The 20,400-nt window shown below is 48.9% G+C and overlaps 1 protein-coding gene across 1 annotated transcript in view; it reads left to right on the plus strand.

Annotated features, from left to right (window-relative positions):
- Window positions 1-20,400, plus strand: part of FKBP6 (FKBP prolyl isomerase family member 6 (inactive)) — a 513,007-nt gene that overhangs the window by 202,726 nt on the left and 289,881 nt on the right. The window contains exons 3-4 of the mRNA XM_069614783.1: window positions 16,121-16,210; window positions 16,629-16,831. Of these exons, the coding sequence (XP_069470884.1) occupies window positions 16,121-16,210; window positions 16,629-16,831 (293 nt within the window). The remainder of the gene's footprint in view (window positions 1-16,120; window positions 16,211-16,628; window positions 16,832-20,400) is intronic.

The raw sequence follows: 20,400 nt of genomic DNA on the forward strand, positions 1-20,400 counted from the left end.
GTAACCAGTCCTGTAATCATTAGAGGGTACTGGAGTGCAATATATTGTGAAAATTAATGTAAAATATATTTCATATATTTTTAATGTTTGTGTTTTTGATTAAATTGATTTTGAAATTGAAAAGTACTAATTGTCGTTATTTATAAAAAAAATACTATATATAGAGTTCATCCCTCTCCTCCACTGGTCCATTGTATAGACTTTTTGTCTAATTTCAGCCTGAAGGGCCAGTTGTTTGAATCAGGCATCCCCATTTTTTGATTATTCTCAGAGGGGTAGGCCAAAACCTCAGGCCTGACTGCGCAACCCAAACGGCACCGATGGGGGTGAAAAGTATCACACCATCTAAATTAGTGGCAACAAATAACAATAGACAAATGGGTACTACATGTAGTTTCAGTCAACCACTTGTTAGAATTCAAAAAAGAATGGCACCAGTCGCGGCAGCCTTCCAAAAAGGAGGCCATCAAGTCTGTGAGCACAAACGATGGCAGGGGCCACATGCATCCCTCCCAGCAATGAAGCTCTTAATGCAGCTGCTTGGATTCGAGATAAACTTGGAAAAATCCTCTCTATCGCCTTCCGAGAGCCTCGGATTTTCTGGGTGCTCACTTTACAATATACAAAGCCCTAGTTTGCCCCTCCTAGGACATAATACAAACGCTCCAGTCGCTAGCACCCCTTTTCAAGCCAGGAAAATGTTTGTCAGAAAGTGGGAACCATAGCCTCCTGTAATCTCCTCATAGCGCATTGCATGTTAAATATGCGTCCTCTAATAGAGTTCCTTGCCAGCAGATGATCCCAGATCACAGGGTTGTGGGGTGGGCTGTGGGGCGAGAATCACACAAACTCTAACACCAACTACAGTGGTGGGCAAAAACGGACAACATCACTATAAAATACCATTTTCAAGACCCAATACTGGGCAGCACTCTGGTGACTGATGCCTCACTATCCGGCTGGGAAGCACATGTGGGCCCTCTCCACATAAAGCGCAAATGGAAGGCAGAGGAAGCCAGTCTGCACATAAATGTATTGGAGCTCAAAGTGGTCGGCTGGGCGCTGATTTTTTTTTTTTTTTATACCAGTGCTAAAAAACTCCACGGTTCGGATCTTGACCAACAACACCACAACCATGTACTACCTCCGAAAGCAAGGGGGGGAACGAAGTCTCCAACCCTTTCCCAGGAAGGATTTGGCACTGGGCCATCGCCAACGTGATAACAGTAAAAGCGTTTCACCTCCCAAGGATAAACAACTAGGTAGCAGACCGCCTACGAGTGGGAGCTATGCGACAACCAGCTCCAGTACATATTTGATCAGTGTGAGTGTCCAAAAGTTTTCATTGTATAATCCTTGTGAATCATGCTGCTGTGTACCTTTTCACTCAAATCTGGTCTAATTGTGCATTCTGTGCGGCCTTTCCAACATGGCTGCCCCGTATTATCAGCACATTGCAGCCCTACCCTGTTGTCTCCTGAGCCTGCAGTGATCGGCCTGTCTGCTCTTAACCTAGCCAACCAGAATCCATCAGTTGACCGCCGGCCCACTAGCCAGAGTCCCTCACCTAAGGCCCTGCCTGTGCCTGTCCGGTCCAAGGAGGGCCTGAAGAGCCACAGATTTACCTCTAGAACTATAATCCGTCCCCCTGATTAATCCCTGAACTTGTCCGCTGCTACTGGTTCAAAGTCCACCCACAATCCCTGCAGTCATGAAAGGGAGTTTGGCTGACTTCCATAACTAACTCTCCTGCTGCGTCTTCAGTGCTCTGCACCTCCTCCATCCTCGCCTTAACTAACTTCATCCCTTTCACTGCATTTGTTACTCTCATCTGTGCTTAGCATTACCTGTGCACCATCTGCATTGCTTTGTTTGCTGCCTTCAGTTAAAATCGAATTTGGGTGTGCTGCCTTAATTAAAAGTCGAATTCGGGGTGTGCTTTTTAAAATTGAATTTCAACGTGCCCGGAGCTTCCCGGTGTTCGAGTTCTCGAGGTTGCTCGGCCTCATGGCATCCTGCATTTTACTAGTGCCAGAGGCCAGGCTGCGATGAGATCTCTGCAGTGGGCACTCAAGATGCAGTGGTCGCAGTTCTCCGGCAGGATGTCGGACCCCGTTCAGATTCCGTCCTCGGTCGCCCAGGACCTTCTGTGGTGGGCCGTCGATGGAAATCTGTTCAGAGGCGCTCCGTTTTGGCAACTGTCATGATGCCTACCCCCGGGGATCCAGATCAAGTCCAGCAACCCCGGAAGCAGGCATCAAGTTATTCCAAGCAAGCTCAACAACCCCAGCTAGGGGCTATTTGGGTGCAGTCCTGGCGTCTCTGGCGCCAGGCTCATATGGAGAGTCAGTCCTGGCGCCATAGGCGCCAGACTCATAGATCAAAACTTACCTGATGCAGACCATGCTGCAAACTTACCTGATGCAGACCATGCTGCAAGAGCTCCAAGCCAAAAGAGGCTTGGAAGGGACTACTTTACCTAGGGACTATTTTTTACTCGGGTGGGGTCGAGGAGGAATACTTACCTGGGACTACTTTGGAGGCTATTTAAACCACGCCCGAAGAGCAGCACACGCTTCGCGTTATTCTGCATCCTGCAGCGTAACGGTCACCGTGCCTGCAAGTCTGCATCCAGTCTTCTGCCATGCCCGCCTCGAGTCTGGAGCTCCTAGAAAGAGGGAGAAAGAAGGAGAAAAGGTTAGAACAAGAGCAATACATTTAATCATTACCTGAATTCCCGATCCACCGCGCCTTCGAGCTGGAAGAAAAGTTATTTTATGCGCGTCGCCTCGCCTGCTGCAGTGCCGTGCTGAACTCACCGGCCTTCGCAGCATCTTCACTATCCACCGCATCCTTCTGCATGTTCGCGCCGCACTCCGGCACCTAAGGGGAACACATGAACAGCAAGGTGAGCCAAGGGAATAAACAGAGGAGAGCATTACTTGTACACCATCTGCATTGCATTGTTTGCTGTATCCATTTTTTTTAAAATCCATTTTTTGTGTATAGTTTTGACCTCTCTGTGCCAATTCTATGCCTTATGGTTTTCCCTTATTCTCAATCTACTAGGCCTCCCACTGAATTTAGCCAGAACTGTGCAGTGCTACCACTCCTCCCTCATTACTGGGCCAATATCTCTGCCCTTCTATCACTCTCTCCATCTCTCCTGTATTCTCTAACTCCTACACTCTAACCTATCCCCCATCTCTCTCCAAATCTGGCAGGAAAAAGCACAAAAAAGATATCCTGAGTGCAAACCCTGGATTTCCCATTGCAGACACCTTTGTCAGTGCTTCTTCACTGATATCCTTTTTTCGAGGGGATTGTGTGCTCCGACGTATTCCACATCTTTTGACATTGACTACCACAGCTGTGCTGCTTCGGAAACTTTTTTCGGCGTAGGCGTCCTGCGTTGATGACGTCGATACGCTCCCTCGAGGACCTCCTCCGACGGCTGACGTCATCAGATGTAGGACGCACAACGCCCATAGCCCAAGTTCCGTTTTTACCACAAACCTGTTTTCTGCGAAATCTCGGCGCGTCTCGGTTCTTGTGTATCGGTTCTTCTGAATATCGTTGTATTGTGGGAGAATATGTCTGTCTTCTGCTATCCCGAAGTCGGGCTTCAAGAAGTGTCGGGACTGCGGTTCCAAGATGTCTGACGGACCCGCACAACATCTGGTTCTGGTGCCTCGGTGAGAGCCACGCCATTGATGACTGCGACGAATGCCAGTCTTTGACGTCGAAGGCCTTGCGGGAGCGGAAGAAGAAGCTGTCGGCGGGTAGGGTTTCCAAACCCAGTAAGTCGAAGTCCGCTGGACTTTCAACCAACGATTCGAGCTGCGACTCTAAGTCCAGGGGGTCTCATTCCAGGAGTACGTCCAGCCATTCCTCGGCCTCTTCGAGGCATGCAAGGAAGCGCCGTCATCGGTTACTTCCCCGTCCTCATCTGAGGACTCCGCCAGAAGGCGGGTTGCTTGTCTCACCAAGCATTCATCTCCGGAGGAATGGGACGCCGCCCGCAAGGAGATGTTGGCGATTTTTGAGTCGCAGGGCGCCGTTCCGTCCGCGCCTTCGAGAGAAGCCGACGAGGAACAATCTAGAGCCACTGCTCGCACGCCTTCGGGCTCGGGCGGTCGGTGTGATCACAGAGAACCTTCGTGGTCCCGGTCGGACAAGGAGGATCGCCACTGTGCCCGTTCCAGGTCCCGGTCCTCCTTGGAGTCGTCGGCGCCTCGCATGAAATCAACGCCTCGCTCGACGTAGACGCCACTCCCATCGGCGCCATGACACCTTTTGAGGATTTTTTGGCGCAGGTACCCTGGAGAGCTGTGGAAGCTCCTAGGAAGGCGCTCAGCAAGTCTGTGCGGCCTATTCTCGACCCTTACTCTGTTCCTCCTCCCAGGGTGGACTTGTTCCAACCCTTGGAGTACATTTCAGAGGTTGAGGAAGGGTCTGAGGAAGAGGTGCCACCTTAGGTTCCTGATGACTTGGTGTCAGGACATAGCCAGCTGGAAGACCTGCCTCAGTCTTTGCACAACGCCAGTGGTCTTGATACCTCCCCGGAGGTTGAGTTTGGCAGGCTTGAGCCTGGTAAGCATGCTGACTCGTACAGGTGCCTCATGTCGAGGGTGACGGAATATCTGGGTTGGTCGGCTCCACCTGTGGATTTTCTGCATATTCTGTGATATTTTAGACCAAGGTCCACCCACTGACCCGGTGTTGTCATTTCACATGGCCTTACAAAGAAGGGTGGCGGGGCTTGGACTGCTCCCGAGAGTCTCCCGGCAGTGAAAAAGTCTTTGCCAAAAAAATACCGTCCAGCCAGTGGTGACCCCTGCTACTTGTCTGCGCAACCCCTCTATGGAGAGTTTAGTGGTGCAGGTGGCTACGGCCCTAGCAAAGCAGGTTGCGTACCCTACAATCCCTCCTGTTAGGAACGACAAACGCTTTGATGGCTGGGCGATAAAAGTATTTTCTTCTGGGGGTATGGCTTTGAAAGCAGCCAACTCTGTTTGTGCCTTTGCAAGATCCACGGACACTTTGTGGAATTGTGTGTCGTTAGCGGCTGAACACATTCCCGAAGGGGAGGAACGGGATGGTTTTCTTGCCCTCGTTCAGGATGGCAAGGATGCCATGTGTGAGACTGTTCAGTCGGGTCTGGACGTGGCAGACTGTGTCAGCCGGTCCATGGCGGCAAGCACCGTGATGCGCAGGTTTGCGTGGTTGCGGAAGTCGGGGTTTGCGCCTGATGTTCAGTCCCGGCTTCTCAACATGCCCTTTGATGGTCTACATCTTTTTGGCAGCACGGCTGACGAGAGCCTTGAGAGGTTGCAGACCTCCAAAGCTGCAGCGAAGTCCTTGAGCGCTGCAGAGCATCAACCTCTGCCTTTTTGGCCTAGGGGACAGCAATGGAGGGGAGGCTCCTTTCGATATTACTCTTCCTTCGGTAAATCGAGGGGGGCTGCCAGTCAAAGGGGCCACCGTAGGAGAACCAGAGGTGGAAAGCAAGGTACTCGAGGTGCCAAAGCCGCGCGGGCATTTGCCTCTTTGCCCTCAGGCACTGCCGCAGCCGCTCAGTCATGAGGCCATGTCTCATGGTTCGCCGGTTGGGGGAAGGCTGGCGCAGCATCTGCTAGATTGGCGTGCCATTACTTCCGATGTGTGGGTTCTGGACATCATAGCCCACGGCTACTGTCTTCCTTTCCGCCAGAGGCCTCGTGACAATCCATCGGGGAAGCTCTCTTCGAAGAGTCCGGATCCGCTCCTTGCCCAGGAAATCAAATCCCTGCTGGAGAAAGGCGCTATAGAACTGGTGCCTGTAGCGGAGAGGAACAAGGGATGGTATTCCCCATATTTTTTGATCCCGAAAAAAGACGGGGGATTGAGCCCCATCATGGACTTGCGTGGTTTGAACAAGCTCCACAGGAAGGACAAGTTCAAGATGGTCACTCTTTCTCAAGTCCTCCAGGCCCTTCAACTTCAGGACTGTCTAGTGTCTCTCGACCTCAAGGATGCTTTCTTTCATGTGCCAATTCAGCCCAAGCACAGGAAGTACCTGAGGTTCGCGGTTGGCGACTTGCATTTTCAGTTTCGGGTCCTGCCGTTCCAGTTGACCTCCGCCCCGAGGGTCTTCACCAAGCTAATGGTGGTGGTGGCAGCGTATCTCAGGAAAGGGGGGTTCACATCTACCCCTACCTGGACGATTGGTTGATCAGGGCGTGCTCTCCCGAGCAAGTCCTGGATCATCTGTCCGTCACCTGCCACTCCCTTCACAAGCTGGGCTTCTCCCTCAATTTAAAGAAGTCCCATTTGACACCTACCCAGCGGCTCCAGTACATCGGAGCAGTGCTCAACACATCCCTGGGGCAGTGTTTGCCTCCCCAGGTGAGGGCTCATCACATTCTGCAGATAGTGGACAAATTTCAACGTGCCCGGAGCTTCCCGGTGTTCGAGTTCTTGAGGTTGCTCGGCCTCATGGCATCCTGCATTTTACTAGTGCCAGAGGCCAGGCTGCGATGAGATCTCTGCAGTGGGCACTCAAGATGCAGTGGTCGCAGTTCTCCGGCAGGATGTCGGACCCCGTTCAGATTCCGCCCTCGGTCGCCCAGGACCTTCTGTGGTGGGCCGTCGATGGAAATCTGTTCAGAGGCGCTCCGTTTTGGCAACTGTCATGATGCCTACCCCCGGGGATCCAGATCAAGTCCAGCAACCCCGGAAGCAGGCATCAAGTTATTCCAAGCAAGCTCAACAACCCCAGCTAGGGGCTATTTGGGTGCAGTCCTGGCGTCTCTGGCGCCAGGCTCATATGGAGAGTCAGTCCTGGCGCCATAGGCGCCAGACTCATAGATCAAAACTTACCTGATGCAGACCATGCTGCAAACTTACCTGATGCAGACCATGCTGCAAGAGCTCCAAGCCAAAAGAGGCTTGGAAGGGACTACTTTACATAGGGACTATTTTTTACTCGGGTGGGGTCGAGGAGGAATACTTACCTGGGACTACTTTGGAGGCTATTTAAACCACGCCCGAAGAGCAGCACACGCTTCGCGTTATTCTGCATCCTGCAGCGTAACGGTCACCGTGCCTGCAAGTCTGCATCCAGTCTTCTGCCATGCCCGCCTCGAGTCTGGAGCTCCTAGAAAGAGGGAGAAAGAAGGAGAAAAGGTTAGAACAAGAGCAATACATTTAATCATTACCTGAATTCCCGATCCACCGCGCCTTCGAGCTGGAAGAAAAGTTATTTTATGCGCGTCGCCTCGCCTGCTGCAGTGCCGTGCTGAACTCACCGGCCTTCGCAGCATCTTCACTATCCACCGCATCCTTCTGCATGTTCGCGCCGCACTCCGGCACCTAAGGGGAACACATGAACAGCAAGGTGAGCTAAGGGAATAAACAGAGGCAATATTAGTTACCCCCCCACAGACTTACCTGATTTTACCGCCGGGGGTACTAATTCTCTTAACGGGTCGGCGCAGCCTCCACCGCATCTTCGCCGCACCCCGGCCCCTAATGGGAACAAAAGGACAGCAAGGTGAAACAAAGGGACAAACAAGGGGAATCCTTCTCACCACAATAGACTTACCTAATTTTACCGCCGGAGGCATTATTCCCCGAGACTTCATAATTTCTCTCAGCACCTGAATAAGGGAGAAAGCAACAGGTTACATACTCACATTATTTTATCGAACTGTGTTGGATAATACAAATCCTTACCTGAATGTTACCGGTTGCCACAAAGAACTCTTCGCTAGGGTCAAGCTGCAACCTGCAAGGAATCGGACAAGAGTGAAAGTCAGACATTTGAACTCTTACAAACTATATACCTACGGCGTCTTGCCGGAAACCTGAGTCAATATTGTTCTGCAACTCACCAATTCCTTCGAACCAGTGAAGCAACTGGTTATCTACGCGCCCCTGCGCTCAATGCAGGATGGAGAGCTCATCTTTCCAAACCATCAGGTGAGACTATAAGAGGGGACATTAAAGGTGATCAGTGGGGAGAACAGCGGGGGTGGGGGTTAACACTCAACTCCACGGGTGGTTAATTCCCTTTCTCCATTTGCAGAAGAATACTCCTACGGGTCAAGCAAACGAAGCTAGGTGGGCCAGTCCAGTCTGTCATCTCGGCACTACGCGTCACATTGGTGGAGACCGCAGCTGTCCAGTTAAGATCGATGCCCCTGTGGGAGCCATGTGAGCGTAACAGCAACAGTGGCCGGAGGTGACGATCGTGACGGACACATCCCTCACGGGTTGGGGAGCTCATGCCAACGAGCTGACAGCCAGCGGCCGTTGGTCTCTGTCGGAGTCCAACTTCACATCAATCTGTTAGATCAGTGGGCTGTCAGGCTAGCCCTGAAGGATTTTCAGCCATCTGTGCAGGGAAAGAATGTCTGACAATACAGTGGCCATGCACTACCTCAACAAAAAGGGGGGGGCAGGGTCACTCCCGCTGTGCAGGGAGGCGATGCAGCTCTGGTTCTGGGCCATCCAGTAGGAAATATCGATCTCGGTAGTTCATCTGGCCGGAGACCAACGTGGCGGCGGACGCTCTGAGCAGGCAGAGCACGGTCTCTCACGAGTGGGAGCTGGCTCAGGAAGTTCTTTTGGAGATCTTCACCCTCTGGGGACCCCCACAAGTGGATCTCTTCGCCACCAGTGTCAACCGGAAGTGCGAAAGATACTGCTCGCAGAAATTTCCTCCCGAGAGGAGCCTTAGGGACGCGTTTGTAGTGGAGTGGTCCTTCCCACTGCTGTACGCGTTCCCTCCAGTCCGTCATTCTGCAGGTGTTGTGGAGGTTCGGTTCCTAGATGATCCTCATTGCTCTGGCATGGGCCAGGAGAGCGTGGTACCCGGACCTTCTAGACATGTCCATCTGCTCTCCACATCGTCTTCCCTACCGAGACGATCTGCTCTCACGGGAGGGGGGTCGAGTTCTCCACCCAGAGCTCAAGTCTCTCAACCTTCATGCTTGGTATTTGAAAGGCTGAGATATAAGGATTGGGACCTCCCTGAAGATGTGATGGAGGTGTTTCTTTCGGCCAGAAGGCCCGAAAATAAATCCCTGCACCGTTGCCGTTCGAGGAAGTTCTGCGACTGGTGCAGGGTACAGAATGTGGATCCTTTCCAATGTTCTATTCCTTTGGTTTTGTCATTTTTGCTTTCTTTAGCCTGCAAGGGCCTGCAAATCGGGACCATTTAAGGGTACCTGGCGGTGCTGTCTATATATAAGCGCTCGTCTGAGGAATGTTCTTATTTTAAAATCCCTTTTGATATCTCAGTTTCTGAAAGGGCTAACTCATGTTTTTCCACCGTCACCTTTCCAGGTGCCGGGATGGGGTTTGAATTTGGTTTTGAAGTTCCTAATGGGAGTTCCGTTCGAGCCCTTACATTCTTATCCATTGAGACTGTTGTCCTTTAAAACTGTGTTTTTAGTTGTGGTTACTTCCGCACGCAGAGTGAATGAGGTCCAGGCACTTTCCGCCAAACCACCCTTCACTGTGTTCCATAAGGACAGGGTTGTCCTAAGGGTACGTTCTTCCTTTCTTCCGAAAGTTGTGTCGGAATTCCATCTGAGCCAGAAGGTAACTCTTCCGGCATTCTATCCTTCTCCGCATCCTGGTAAGGAAGAGGAGAAGCTCCATAGGTTGGATCCTAGGAGAGCTTTGAGTTTCTATCTCTCAAGGATGTCCTGGGTCAGAGTGGACGATCAGCTCTTTATTGGCTACGCTGGAAGGCGTTTAGGTCAGGCCGTTTCTAAGCAGACCCTGTCTAGATGGATCATTTTAACTATCTCTGAAAGTTATCGTTTGGCGGGGGAGGACCCTCCTGTACGTTTACGGGCCCATTCTACTAGGGGTATGGCTGCCTCCACTGCACTACAGTAGGGGTGTCACAGTATTAGTTTTATGACGGTACGATAACCTTCTTGCCAAATTATGGTATATCATGGTTATCGCGGTATAGCAGGTGAAGTTAACCAATCTTAACAAATATTTTCTAAAAAGGTCATAAATTGTCAGATTTATCATCACAAACAAAACCAGGCACCCAGGGCCAGAATTGGGCTTTTCAACATACTTTCCACTGAAATGCCGCCCCTTGCTTCCACCAAACACACACACATTTGGAGAGGAGATGGGGGGAGGAGGGGAGACCTGCTGCGCTGGCAAAGCAAACTGAATAGCTTTTCGTAAGTTGTCATTTAGGCTTTTAGCTCCCTCACTAGCTAATGCTGAAGATGAACATGTTGCCATCTTTATAACCTGCATGCCACAGACCAATGGAGGCTGATGGTAGTATACGCTTGTGCGCACACACGCACGCTCTATTTACGATCCAGCCTTTAGTTTACTTGAGGGCCAAAAGGTGTTCAGTAATCACGGACATCTTACCCTTTGGTATGGCAGCAGAGAACACCCACAGATGAGTGAATTTCGCAGTGTGACTTACTATATGTAAATTCAATGATAGAACCACGGAAATCCCCCATTGTCATATGTTTAGCAAACATTATCCATTATAAATATTTAAACCCCAAAGCCGCCAACCCAAAGTAAACCCTTTTCCCTCTTGGCACTGTATTTATTCTTACTATTGCTAACATACTGATTTTGTGTCAGGCACGTGTGGTTTATGGAATGGCATTAAAAACTGCTCCAACTGATACTGCTTGTAAGATGGCACATCCAAGACTGCGCAGCACTTGCTTACTGCAGCCTTTCCAAATCAGATTGAAAAGCACACTTAACGGTATATACGGTATACCGGTATAAACAATGTGACGGTTATTATTGTTCAGTTAAGTGGTTCACAGTATCTTTAACGGTATACCGTTATACCGTTACATCCCTACACTACAGGGGGGGGGGGGTTTCCGATTCGCAATATTTGTGAAGCGGCCACATGGGCCTCTGTCCATACTTTTGTGAAGCATTATTCCCTGGACTCTATCCATGGGCAAGATTTGGCCTTTGGCAAGGCAGTCCTCTATTCTGCAATTTGATTGGGCATTCTAAATGTTCTAAATTCTTTTCCCACCTCCTTACGTTGGTACTGCTTTGGGAGTCTGTTAAAAGATGTCGAATACGCCGGAGGACACAATCCCTTTGAAAAACAAGTTACTTTCTTACCTGCTAACGTTCTTTCGATGGGATGTTCCTTCGGCGTATTCCACATCGTACCCTCCATACCTGCCCCGCTAAAGAATTTCTTTTGCTATTGCAGCTTCCGTTTCCGCAAGGCTTTCTGTAATGGGCTGGCAGAAGATTGGTGCCACACGTTCCGTGGGGGGAAAAAACTACAACTGAGGCTACGGGCATCATGCGTCCTACATATAACATCGGCCGTCGGAGGAGGTCATCGAGGGAGTGTATTGACGTCATCGACGCAGGACGCCTACGCCGAAATCAGTTTCCGAAGCAGCACAGCTATGGTATTCAATGTCAAAAGATGTGGAATACGTCGGAGGAACATCCCATCGAAAGAACGTTACCAGGTAAGAAAGTAACTTGTTCCTCTGTCCACTCTACTGATCTTTGCAGCCCTCATCTCCTCTCTCCTTCCACACACTCCTCTATTAACGGTGGCACCAAGTGGGAAGTCCTCTTGGCTGGTTTTGCATCCTCTCGTTGCTTCGTAAATGTCTATCACACTGGCACCTTTCTGGTTCAGGGTGCACAACCCAACCGCCTTCTCTTTGACCGCATCTTGCCTTCTCTGATTAACTTCCTTCCTTCGCCTGCATCTCCCCCTTTTTCTCTCTCTCTCCCTCCTCTGAATAGTGTCCCATGCCCCTGTACCCCACCTCAGAAAACCTTCAAAAGGGGCCAGCTCCACCTGGCGCCTCTTAACGCCCACTTAGCCAACAAACACCATCTGTCTCCTTCTTGAAGACATTAACCTCGCCATTCTCGTTCTTACCGAGACTTGGTTCAATGCCAGCTCAGTCACTGCCTTTAACTTTCTCCTCCCTGATGGCTTCAAGATCATCTCTAAGCCTCGACCTCACCGCACTGGCGGGGGCGGAGGTGCTGCCTTAATGTTCCCCGAGTGGGTTCCTGCTTCCATTTTACCTACCCAGACCTATCTACCGGCCTCCAGGCGCCACCTCCCTGTTCCTCTCTGAAGGGCCTGACCTCTGCTCTTCTTTACTTTCATCCACCTCTAACCTTCTCCTGCTGGGTGATTTCAACATTCAACTGATGTCCCCTGGCTCTGCCTCCACTCTATTCACTGAACTCTGTGCCTCGCTTTCCCTCTCCATTCTCCCTTCTGGGCCAGCCCACACAGCTCGACACACTCTGGATGCCCTCATACACTCTGACCTGCCCCCCGCCCCAATCCCCACCATTAGCCACCCCTCTCTAATGGTCAGACTACTCTGCTCCCATCTGGGTCCCATTGGCCCCTGATCCTCCCCCCAAAAGTCTCACTTTCCTCGTTCACTAACATCCGTCCGATGAAACGAGTGACAGCACCTTCACCCCCCACCTCTGATTCTACCTCTGACTCTGCCCTCGGCAACCTCCATCTTTCCATCACCAACACCCTTGACATTCTTGCCCCAGTCATGAGGATCCGTCTGAAACCTGCCTCAAAGCATAACACTTGGTACGACAACAAACTTGCAGCCCTGAGACAAAAGTGCAGGGCAGCAGAATGGAAGTGGCTAACCTCAGGCTCATCTGGCAAACTAGCCTGCCGCCTGCTCCAAAGACAATACAGACTCGTCATCCGTGCAAAGAAAAGAGCCCACATTCAGGCTGGGGTCTCTGGCGCATCCAATAACTCGGCTGAACTTTTCAAAATCTGCAGGGAACTAGCCATCCCCTGTGCAGTCTCCTCCTCCTCCCCTTCTGCTTCACAGGTCCTCTGCAATGCACTGGCCTCACACTTTGCCACCAAAACTCAGGACATTCTGACAACCTTTTCTACACTCTCTCACAGCACTTCCCACACTCCTCCCACAGGCCCACCCCTCCTCCTTCCTCCTTTTCCTCCTCTCCTGTCACACCTGAAGAAGTTACCAGAGTTGACCGCTCCATGAAGGTCTCTTCTAAACAGGTCTCCCCTTGCTCATCCAGGACCATCAAGGATAACATTGGCTCTCTTGCTGCTGATTTCTGCAATCACTTTTTTTTGTCATTGGATCTTTTCCCTCCCCCCTTAAGCAATCCCTTGTGTGCTCACTCCTTAAAAAAACATCCTCTGGCCCTACCTGCCAGCTATCGCCCTATCTACATCACCCACTTCCTGGGGAAGCTACTTGAGAAGCGTGCCTTGCCCCAACTCAACTCTTCACACTGAACTTGTTGGTGGCCTCCATGACCACCAATCAGGATTCCGAGCATCCAGAGGCATGGAAACTGCTCTTCTGAACACCTGTGCAGATCTGCTCCCATCTCTGGACTCCAACTCCCCAGCTGTTCTTATCCTTCTCAATGTCTCCTCTGCATCTGACATAGTTAACCTTTCCATGCTCATACAAAGGCTCCATGATACACTTGGTATCTCGGAACGGGCACTGGTTTGGCTGTCCTCTTTCCTCACTAACCGCTCTACCCAAGTCATCCTGGACCCCTTGTCCTCTCCTACTTCCATCTCCACCTATGATGATCCCCAGGGCTCTATACTCTCCCCATGGCTTTTTAACATCTACCTTGCTCTCCTTGCACGTCCATCTCCTCTTTCTACTCCAACTTCGTGTTATGCAGACTCACAGCTCTTCTTCAAACTCCCTGCTGACCCTCTTGCACCCTCCATCATCCCGGACTGCCTATCTGCCATTGAGTCCTGGTGCGCCTCCAATGAGCTCTGCCTGAAAGCCTGTAAAATTGAGATCCTTCTCATTGGAACCCCTGCTCCCTCCTTCTTCCCCTCACTCTGGACTTCCTCCTTGGGCTCGCCCCCTGCGCCTACAAATGTAGCCAGAAACCTCTGAGTCATCTTCGACTCCTCCCTCTCTCTCTCCTTCTTCCCTCACTCACACTCAGCACATTGCGAAGAAGTCCCCCTATCGGCTCTTCCTTCTCTAGGAATTTTACCTTTTCTCACTTTTTCTCAGAGGCTCAATGTGACTCAAGCCCTGGTTTTCTCTAAACTTGACTACTGTAACAGCTTCCTCCTGAATCTTCCTTCTTTCACTCTGCGACCCTTGAGCTTATCCAGAATAGGGCAGCAAGACTTATCCTTGACTGTAAGCCCAGGGACCGCATCTCTCCTGCACTCAAGTCTTCACTGGCTCCCGGTTGCTCCACAGATTAAATTAAAATCCCTCTGCATCATCCACAAGGCTGTCTGGGCCCGGGGACCACACAATCTTCAGCTTTATCTCACTAAATACTCTCCCTCTAGACCTCTTCGCTCCTCTGGCACCAACTCTTTGTGTGTAAAGCGTTTTGCTAAACGGAGGACTAGGGTCACTCCCTTTCCTCGGGGGGGGGGCTCCCTCCTATGGAATAGCCTCCCCCTCTCCCTTGAGCAGGAGCTCCTCAAATTCCAGAAGGTCCTTAAGACTTTCCTCTTTTACTCCTCCTACCCCCCCCTTCTCTCTTCTGCTAATCCCACAGTTGCTGAATCCGTGTCCTTGGCCTTTTGCATCTTTGGGGCCTTGGCCTCCCACACCAATTCTTCCCAGCTCATGTCTTTCCACAGCACTTTGCTTCTGCACACCCTCCACTCTGGAGACTCGCACTTACACCTCCCGCGGCCCAGGCCGTGTAGCACTAAACACTCCTAGCATTTTGTCTATGGCTCACCCACAAGCTCGAACACCCCGGCACTTACTCCCTCTTCCTTTCTGCACTTGCACGTTCTGAATACTCACAGGCATAGTGGGTTCGTCCCTCTCCCCCCCCCCTCTGCTCTTAAATATTGTGTTGTAATGTATTCCCCACCCTCACTCCCTCAGTATGTTCTTATTGTATAAACGCCCAACAAGCAAACCATGAATAAAATATCCTTGTGTTACACCAAGGCAAACAAACCATTAGCTGGACCAGCCCAGGCCCATTCAACAAGAGCTGCAGCAGCAATGTGGTCTGGAGTGTCACTCACATTTCTCATGCAGCCACCTGGGCAGTGCCACACTCCTTTACTAGGCATTACTGCCTTCAGGGCCAGCACAGTGTCAGATGCAAAGACAGGAAAAGCAGTCCTGCAGCATCTGTTCAAATAAGGTAGATGTTTTACTGTTTTCCTACCACCAAGTTCATAATGCTTTGAAATCTGTTCATAACATGTGAATCTATGAAAGATGCAATGCTGGAGAAGGGGTGGGTTCCTTACCATTTCTCCAGCATTGGTATCTTTGATAGATTCACATGCGCCCTCCCCCATCCCCTACGGTAAAAAACCTCCGTCAGATACTCAAAATCCAGCATGTAATGGGTAGAATCTGAAGGGAGGCTGCAGGGGAAGAGCTCTGTACTAGACGTCCCATTGGTGGGCACCAGAAGCACCCAAAATGAGGGAAATGGGATACATAACAAACACCTAAAGTTTTCTATATTTACTGTTGTAAAAGTTAACCAAGGATTCCCAGCCTGACGACTGGAATTGTTCATAGCATGTGAAGGTTGCAGGTCAAATGGTCGAATCTAAATGGTCGACAGGACAAATGGTCGACACCAAAAGGTCGACAGGTCAAATGATCACATTTTTTTGGGGGGGGGTCCACCCCCAAACCCCTTTTTTTTTGCTAAAAACCCCTTTTTTTCCCTAAACGAAAACCTAAAAAAATATATATAACTAAAAAAAAAATTCGATCATTTGTCCTGTCGACCAAATTGTGTCGACCATTTGTCTGTCGACCATTTGACTAGACACCCATGTGAATCTATGAAATATGCCAATGCTGGATAAATGGAGTTACAGGTAAGATACTTACACCTTCCTAACCATGTTTAATGAAAACCCAAAAGGAATGGAGGAAAGGGGGCTATGGATTAGAAGTATAGATGCATATAGAAGTATAGATGCATCTGCGGTAAGGTAATATTTTGATCATGGTTTCAACCTTGCCTGCTGTTCTACAGAACTTGTAACCATACAATGCGTTAAGTGCTTTCCATCCATGTATTTAACCTTAATATGTTCCTTTGTCATTTCATCCAGTAAAATACTCTGCCTACCTGGAATATGCTGATCAACCTTTTGACACAAACCGCTATCGCCGAAACCGCAGACTGATGAAGTTAGGCACAGGTATTTAGCAACATAGAGTTGAGCGTGATGGGGTCCATACTCACTGGAATGGTGGTTGCCATTTAATGATGGTAGCAATAATACTTTGGGCTTGTTTGCTACATATTTATTTTGACCACCAGTTTACTGTGTTGTATTTCTGGAAAACCATTGTTGCTACTACCCTACTTGCTAGCTCCATTTTCCTAAAGGTAGTCCACATTTGTCTATATTTAGACTACGTAAGGTATTATGTGATTATCAGATTGGATACATTGCCATTAAACAATAAGTACTGTGTGTAAACTGCATTTGAAACCAACTGGTGCCTGTGAACCTTGTGATTTTGTGCATTTCATGACTGCTTCACCAGTGTTTGCACTGCTGTCAAAAAAGCATGTTTGTACTTCTCTGTAATGTCAGTTTTCTTTTCTGGCAGATATCACTCTAGGCGGCATGGAGGTGGCTCTGCTGACCATGCGGAAGGGAGAGTTCTCAAGGTACCTCTTCAAGCCAGCATATGCCTATGGTGCATTGGGATGCCCACCACTCATTCCACAAAATGCCACTATACTGTTTGAATTGGAGCTTCTGGATTTCCTAGACACTGCTCTCTCTGATGACTTTTTTGCTCTCTCGCCAGTAAGTGGAGGAGGACTTGGCATGCACTTGACTGGTACAGGTCTACATTTGTTTCTGTAAGCAGATTTATTTGTCCTGCAATACAGTTCAATGGTTTTGCAAAGAGTCTGGCTGTAATCTCATGCGTTTGGGCATGGTGGCTAGAGAGTTGGTGACCCTGGTTACTTGCATGCTATCGTTTATTCATTGATTATTGTAAGCTTTGGTAACTAGCTATTGTGTTAAGTTATTTATCCTTTTAGGCCTCTTCTTTCATAAGAGCCTTCTCCTTTTAGTTAAATGCCCATGACCGTCTGTGTTGCCTCTCTAAGGTTAGCTGTAGCACCACCAAAATCTTGAAAAACCCCTGCCTTCCTCTAGTTTGGAGAGGAAATCTTTTTGGAGCCGTAGAGTAGAAAAGCTTGGTTAGAGTAAAGCAACAGGTACCTTGAGCTGCTACTTTTGATACTGCAGGCCAATTGGTGCCTTACATTTTATTTATACTGCGCCAGAGCCCGCATGCATCTGGGCGCCCACAACGACAGCGAGACAGAACACGAAGCCTACAAAAGAGCCAAAACATTGGTATCTTACCAGGAAAGAGATCTAGCGGGGGGGGGGGGAGAATTTCCAGTGGGAAAGAAGACTGAACTAATTACTCAAAGAGCCGTTTCCCCAGCTGCTTCCGAAAGGCCACTAAATGTCTTTCCCAACAGAGCTTGGGAGGTAGTGATTCCAAGCATGGTCCGTTAACACAGGAAATAAGCGCCTGTTGCCTCTTGTTCGTTTATTCCTTGGGATGCTCAAGTATCCACAGTTACTTGAATGAAGGGATCTGAGAGGGTCTTACTGTTTCAGAATCTTTTTTAGGCACACTGGGGCGTCACCATAGATAGATTTGTGAGCCAAGGAGAGGGTCTTGAAGCATATTCTCGCTTTTACAGCCAACCAGTGGAGGTTCTTTCTGGCATCAGAAACCTGTTCCTTACTTGAAATATCACAGGCTATGCGCACGGTTTTGTTCTGGAGAATTTGGAGCCTATTTATTCAGTTTTTATTTGGTCTGATCAGAAGCACGTTGCAATAGTCCAAGCAGGGCATAATAACAGCCTGACTAGGGTCTCACAGTTTTTAGATGAAAAAGGGTTTATGTGCTGCAGCACCGTGAGATGGTATTGGGAGTTGCACACAATTCCATCCACATGTGCATCGGCTCCAAGTGAGGCTTCCAGATAGACTCCTAGCGTCTTCACTTTCTTTGCAATGTTGATATCCTTCCATCCTGGCAAATTCTGGAGTGAGTTTGGCTCTAGACTGCAAAGAGCTGAAGATCATCAGCTCAGTTTTGTTGCTATTCAAGCTCAGCCAGTGATTGGACATCCACGTTTTTATTAGGACATAGATATGCTGCAGTTTAGCAGAGTCTTTGCTGTAATCCCCACTCGACTCCATAAGGGGTTGAGTGTCATCAGCATAATTTGTAAAGTGGATTCCCATTGTAGACAGTGGACCACAGAGAGGTTTGATGTAGAAGTTGAAAAGTGTGGGGGACAAGCTAGCTCCTTGAGGAACACCACTGTATGAGCTAGCCTCACCCATCACACCTTGGACCGCCTATTACTCAAGAAAGAGCAGATCCAGTCAGAAGCTTCCACTGAGCAATTTCCAATCGTCGGTAGTGTTTCCAAAAGACTTTTATGGTCCAGTAAATCAAACGCGGCTGACGGGTCTAATAAGAGCAGCAGCCCTGACCTGCTTCTCTTTAGGATGTCCAGCATATTTGTCTGCAGATCTAGAGGGCAACCTTCGGTTCTGTGATTACTCCTAACCCTTGATTGATTATGGTGAAAGATGCCTGGGCATTCTAGATGATGAAGTTGTGATGTAGCTATCATCCGCAATCTTCAAGAGAAAAATAAGTGTTTGTAATAGGACGTTTGTTACTAGGGTCATTGGGACTCAGGCCTGGTTTCTTAACCAGTGGGGTAGCCACAACATGCTTGATAATATCCGGTACTGATTTCCATTTAAAAGATGTATTTACAAAACGCATCAGGAATGGAACAAAGATGTTAGGATTGGCCGGTAGGAGCTTTGAGGGGAAAACATCACTTGGACAGGTGGTAGGATGCATAGCTTTCAAGGCCGTTTCCATTTCCTACTTCGTTGGGGGGGTTGAAGTTGAAACGGGCGGCTTCCATATGTTCCGACACCTGGGATTCTAGGAGAGTCTCAGTACTTGCAGTATTAATTATAATGGCACGGGCCGTGCCAATTTTATCCTTAAAGACTAGTTGTCGTTCTGCAGTCATCGTCAGATAGGACAAGGGTCTGGGACTGAAGTGTAGGTTTCTCAAGCTTCCTGTAAATCTGAAAGCGTTCTAGAGTTGTTTTCTGCATTTTCAATTTTATTGTTAGACATTTCTTTTAACTTCATAGATTTCGTTTTTATTGTTTTTTGTGTCTGCTTCCAGACTAACGTGTATTCTTCTGATTTGTTCTTTTACCAAATATGCTCTGCTTGTCGTTGGTCCCTTTTTAGTTGTAAGATCCAGGTTCAACCAGTTCTGGTGTCTCACATATAACTTTTTGTGTATGACGAAGCAAATGTAAAAGACATTTAAAGCGGAATGGGTCATATCTGATGGACAAAAGGTTATAGCTTGCATCCCGTGTTCAGGTTAGATTTGTGCACGCTCTATATTAGGTCTCTGTTCCCCATTAGAGGCGGCTTACAGGACAATGCCTTGTCTCTTGTAGCTCCGTTGAAGAAGCCATGGATGTCCCTGCAGCTTGGACACCAATTTTGACCGTACCAATTCTGTACTTTGTTCTGACGGCTAGTTTTCTTGATGGTATGTCCAATCTTTTCCTCCTTGCTCTTGGCCCAATAGGAGATTAAAGGCAGACGTTATGCGAATACAGATGTGGTGGCAATAAACTCATGTGGAAAGCTTTGTAGGCTTTTCACTTCTTACTCATGGAAAAGCAACCTGCAGGGAGAAGTTTGTCAAGGCTGCCTCTACACTAGGGGGGGAAAAATTGCCTCGGTACGGACACGCCAAACCCTTAATAGAGTTGTAAGCTTACAAATTTGTTTTTTGCAAAGGAGCGTACAGTTTAAAATGTCTGGCTATCTATTTCTAATATCCTTTAGTTGGATGCATTTAAGTTCTAGCATTCTATCAGATCATGTCACAGCAGCTCTTGGGAAAGACGCTTTCTGCGCTGCAGCCATATTCTGTTCGATCTAAAGAGGCAAAGGCATGGGTATCACTGGCCAAGAAATCTTACCAAAAATCCACGCTTTTTTCCTGAGTCGTCTCACAGCTTATTTGGGACATATTACAAAAACAATTACATGTCCAGCAGCGCAGTATTTTACAAATAAAATAAAGTGCACCTCTTCCACCCAGTCATCAGGAATAGTCGTTCTACAATTCCAGCGTCTTTAATAATTTAATCAGGTCCATTGTTAAGAATGTTTCATGGCCTTGGGACAGTCGATGCCAGAAGTTCATGGCCTGTAAGTGTCTCGTGTCACTCACACAACACTGCAATGATAATGATTTTCACTCTTGTTCCGTGAC

This window comes from Ambystoma mexicanum, chromosome 9 (genome assembly GCF_040938575.1).
Source record: "Ambystoma mexicanum isolate Mex_15411 chromosome 9, UKY_AmexF1_1, whole genome shotgun sequence".
Lineage (NCBI taxonomy): Eukaryota > Metazoa > Chordata > Amphibia > Caudata > Ambystomatidae > Ambystoma > Ambystoma mexicanum.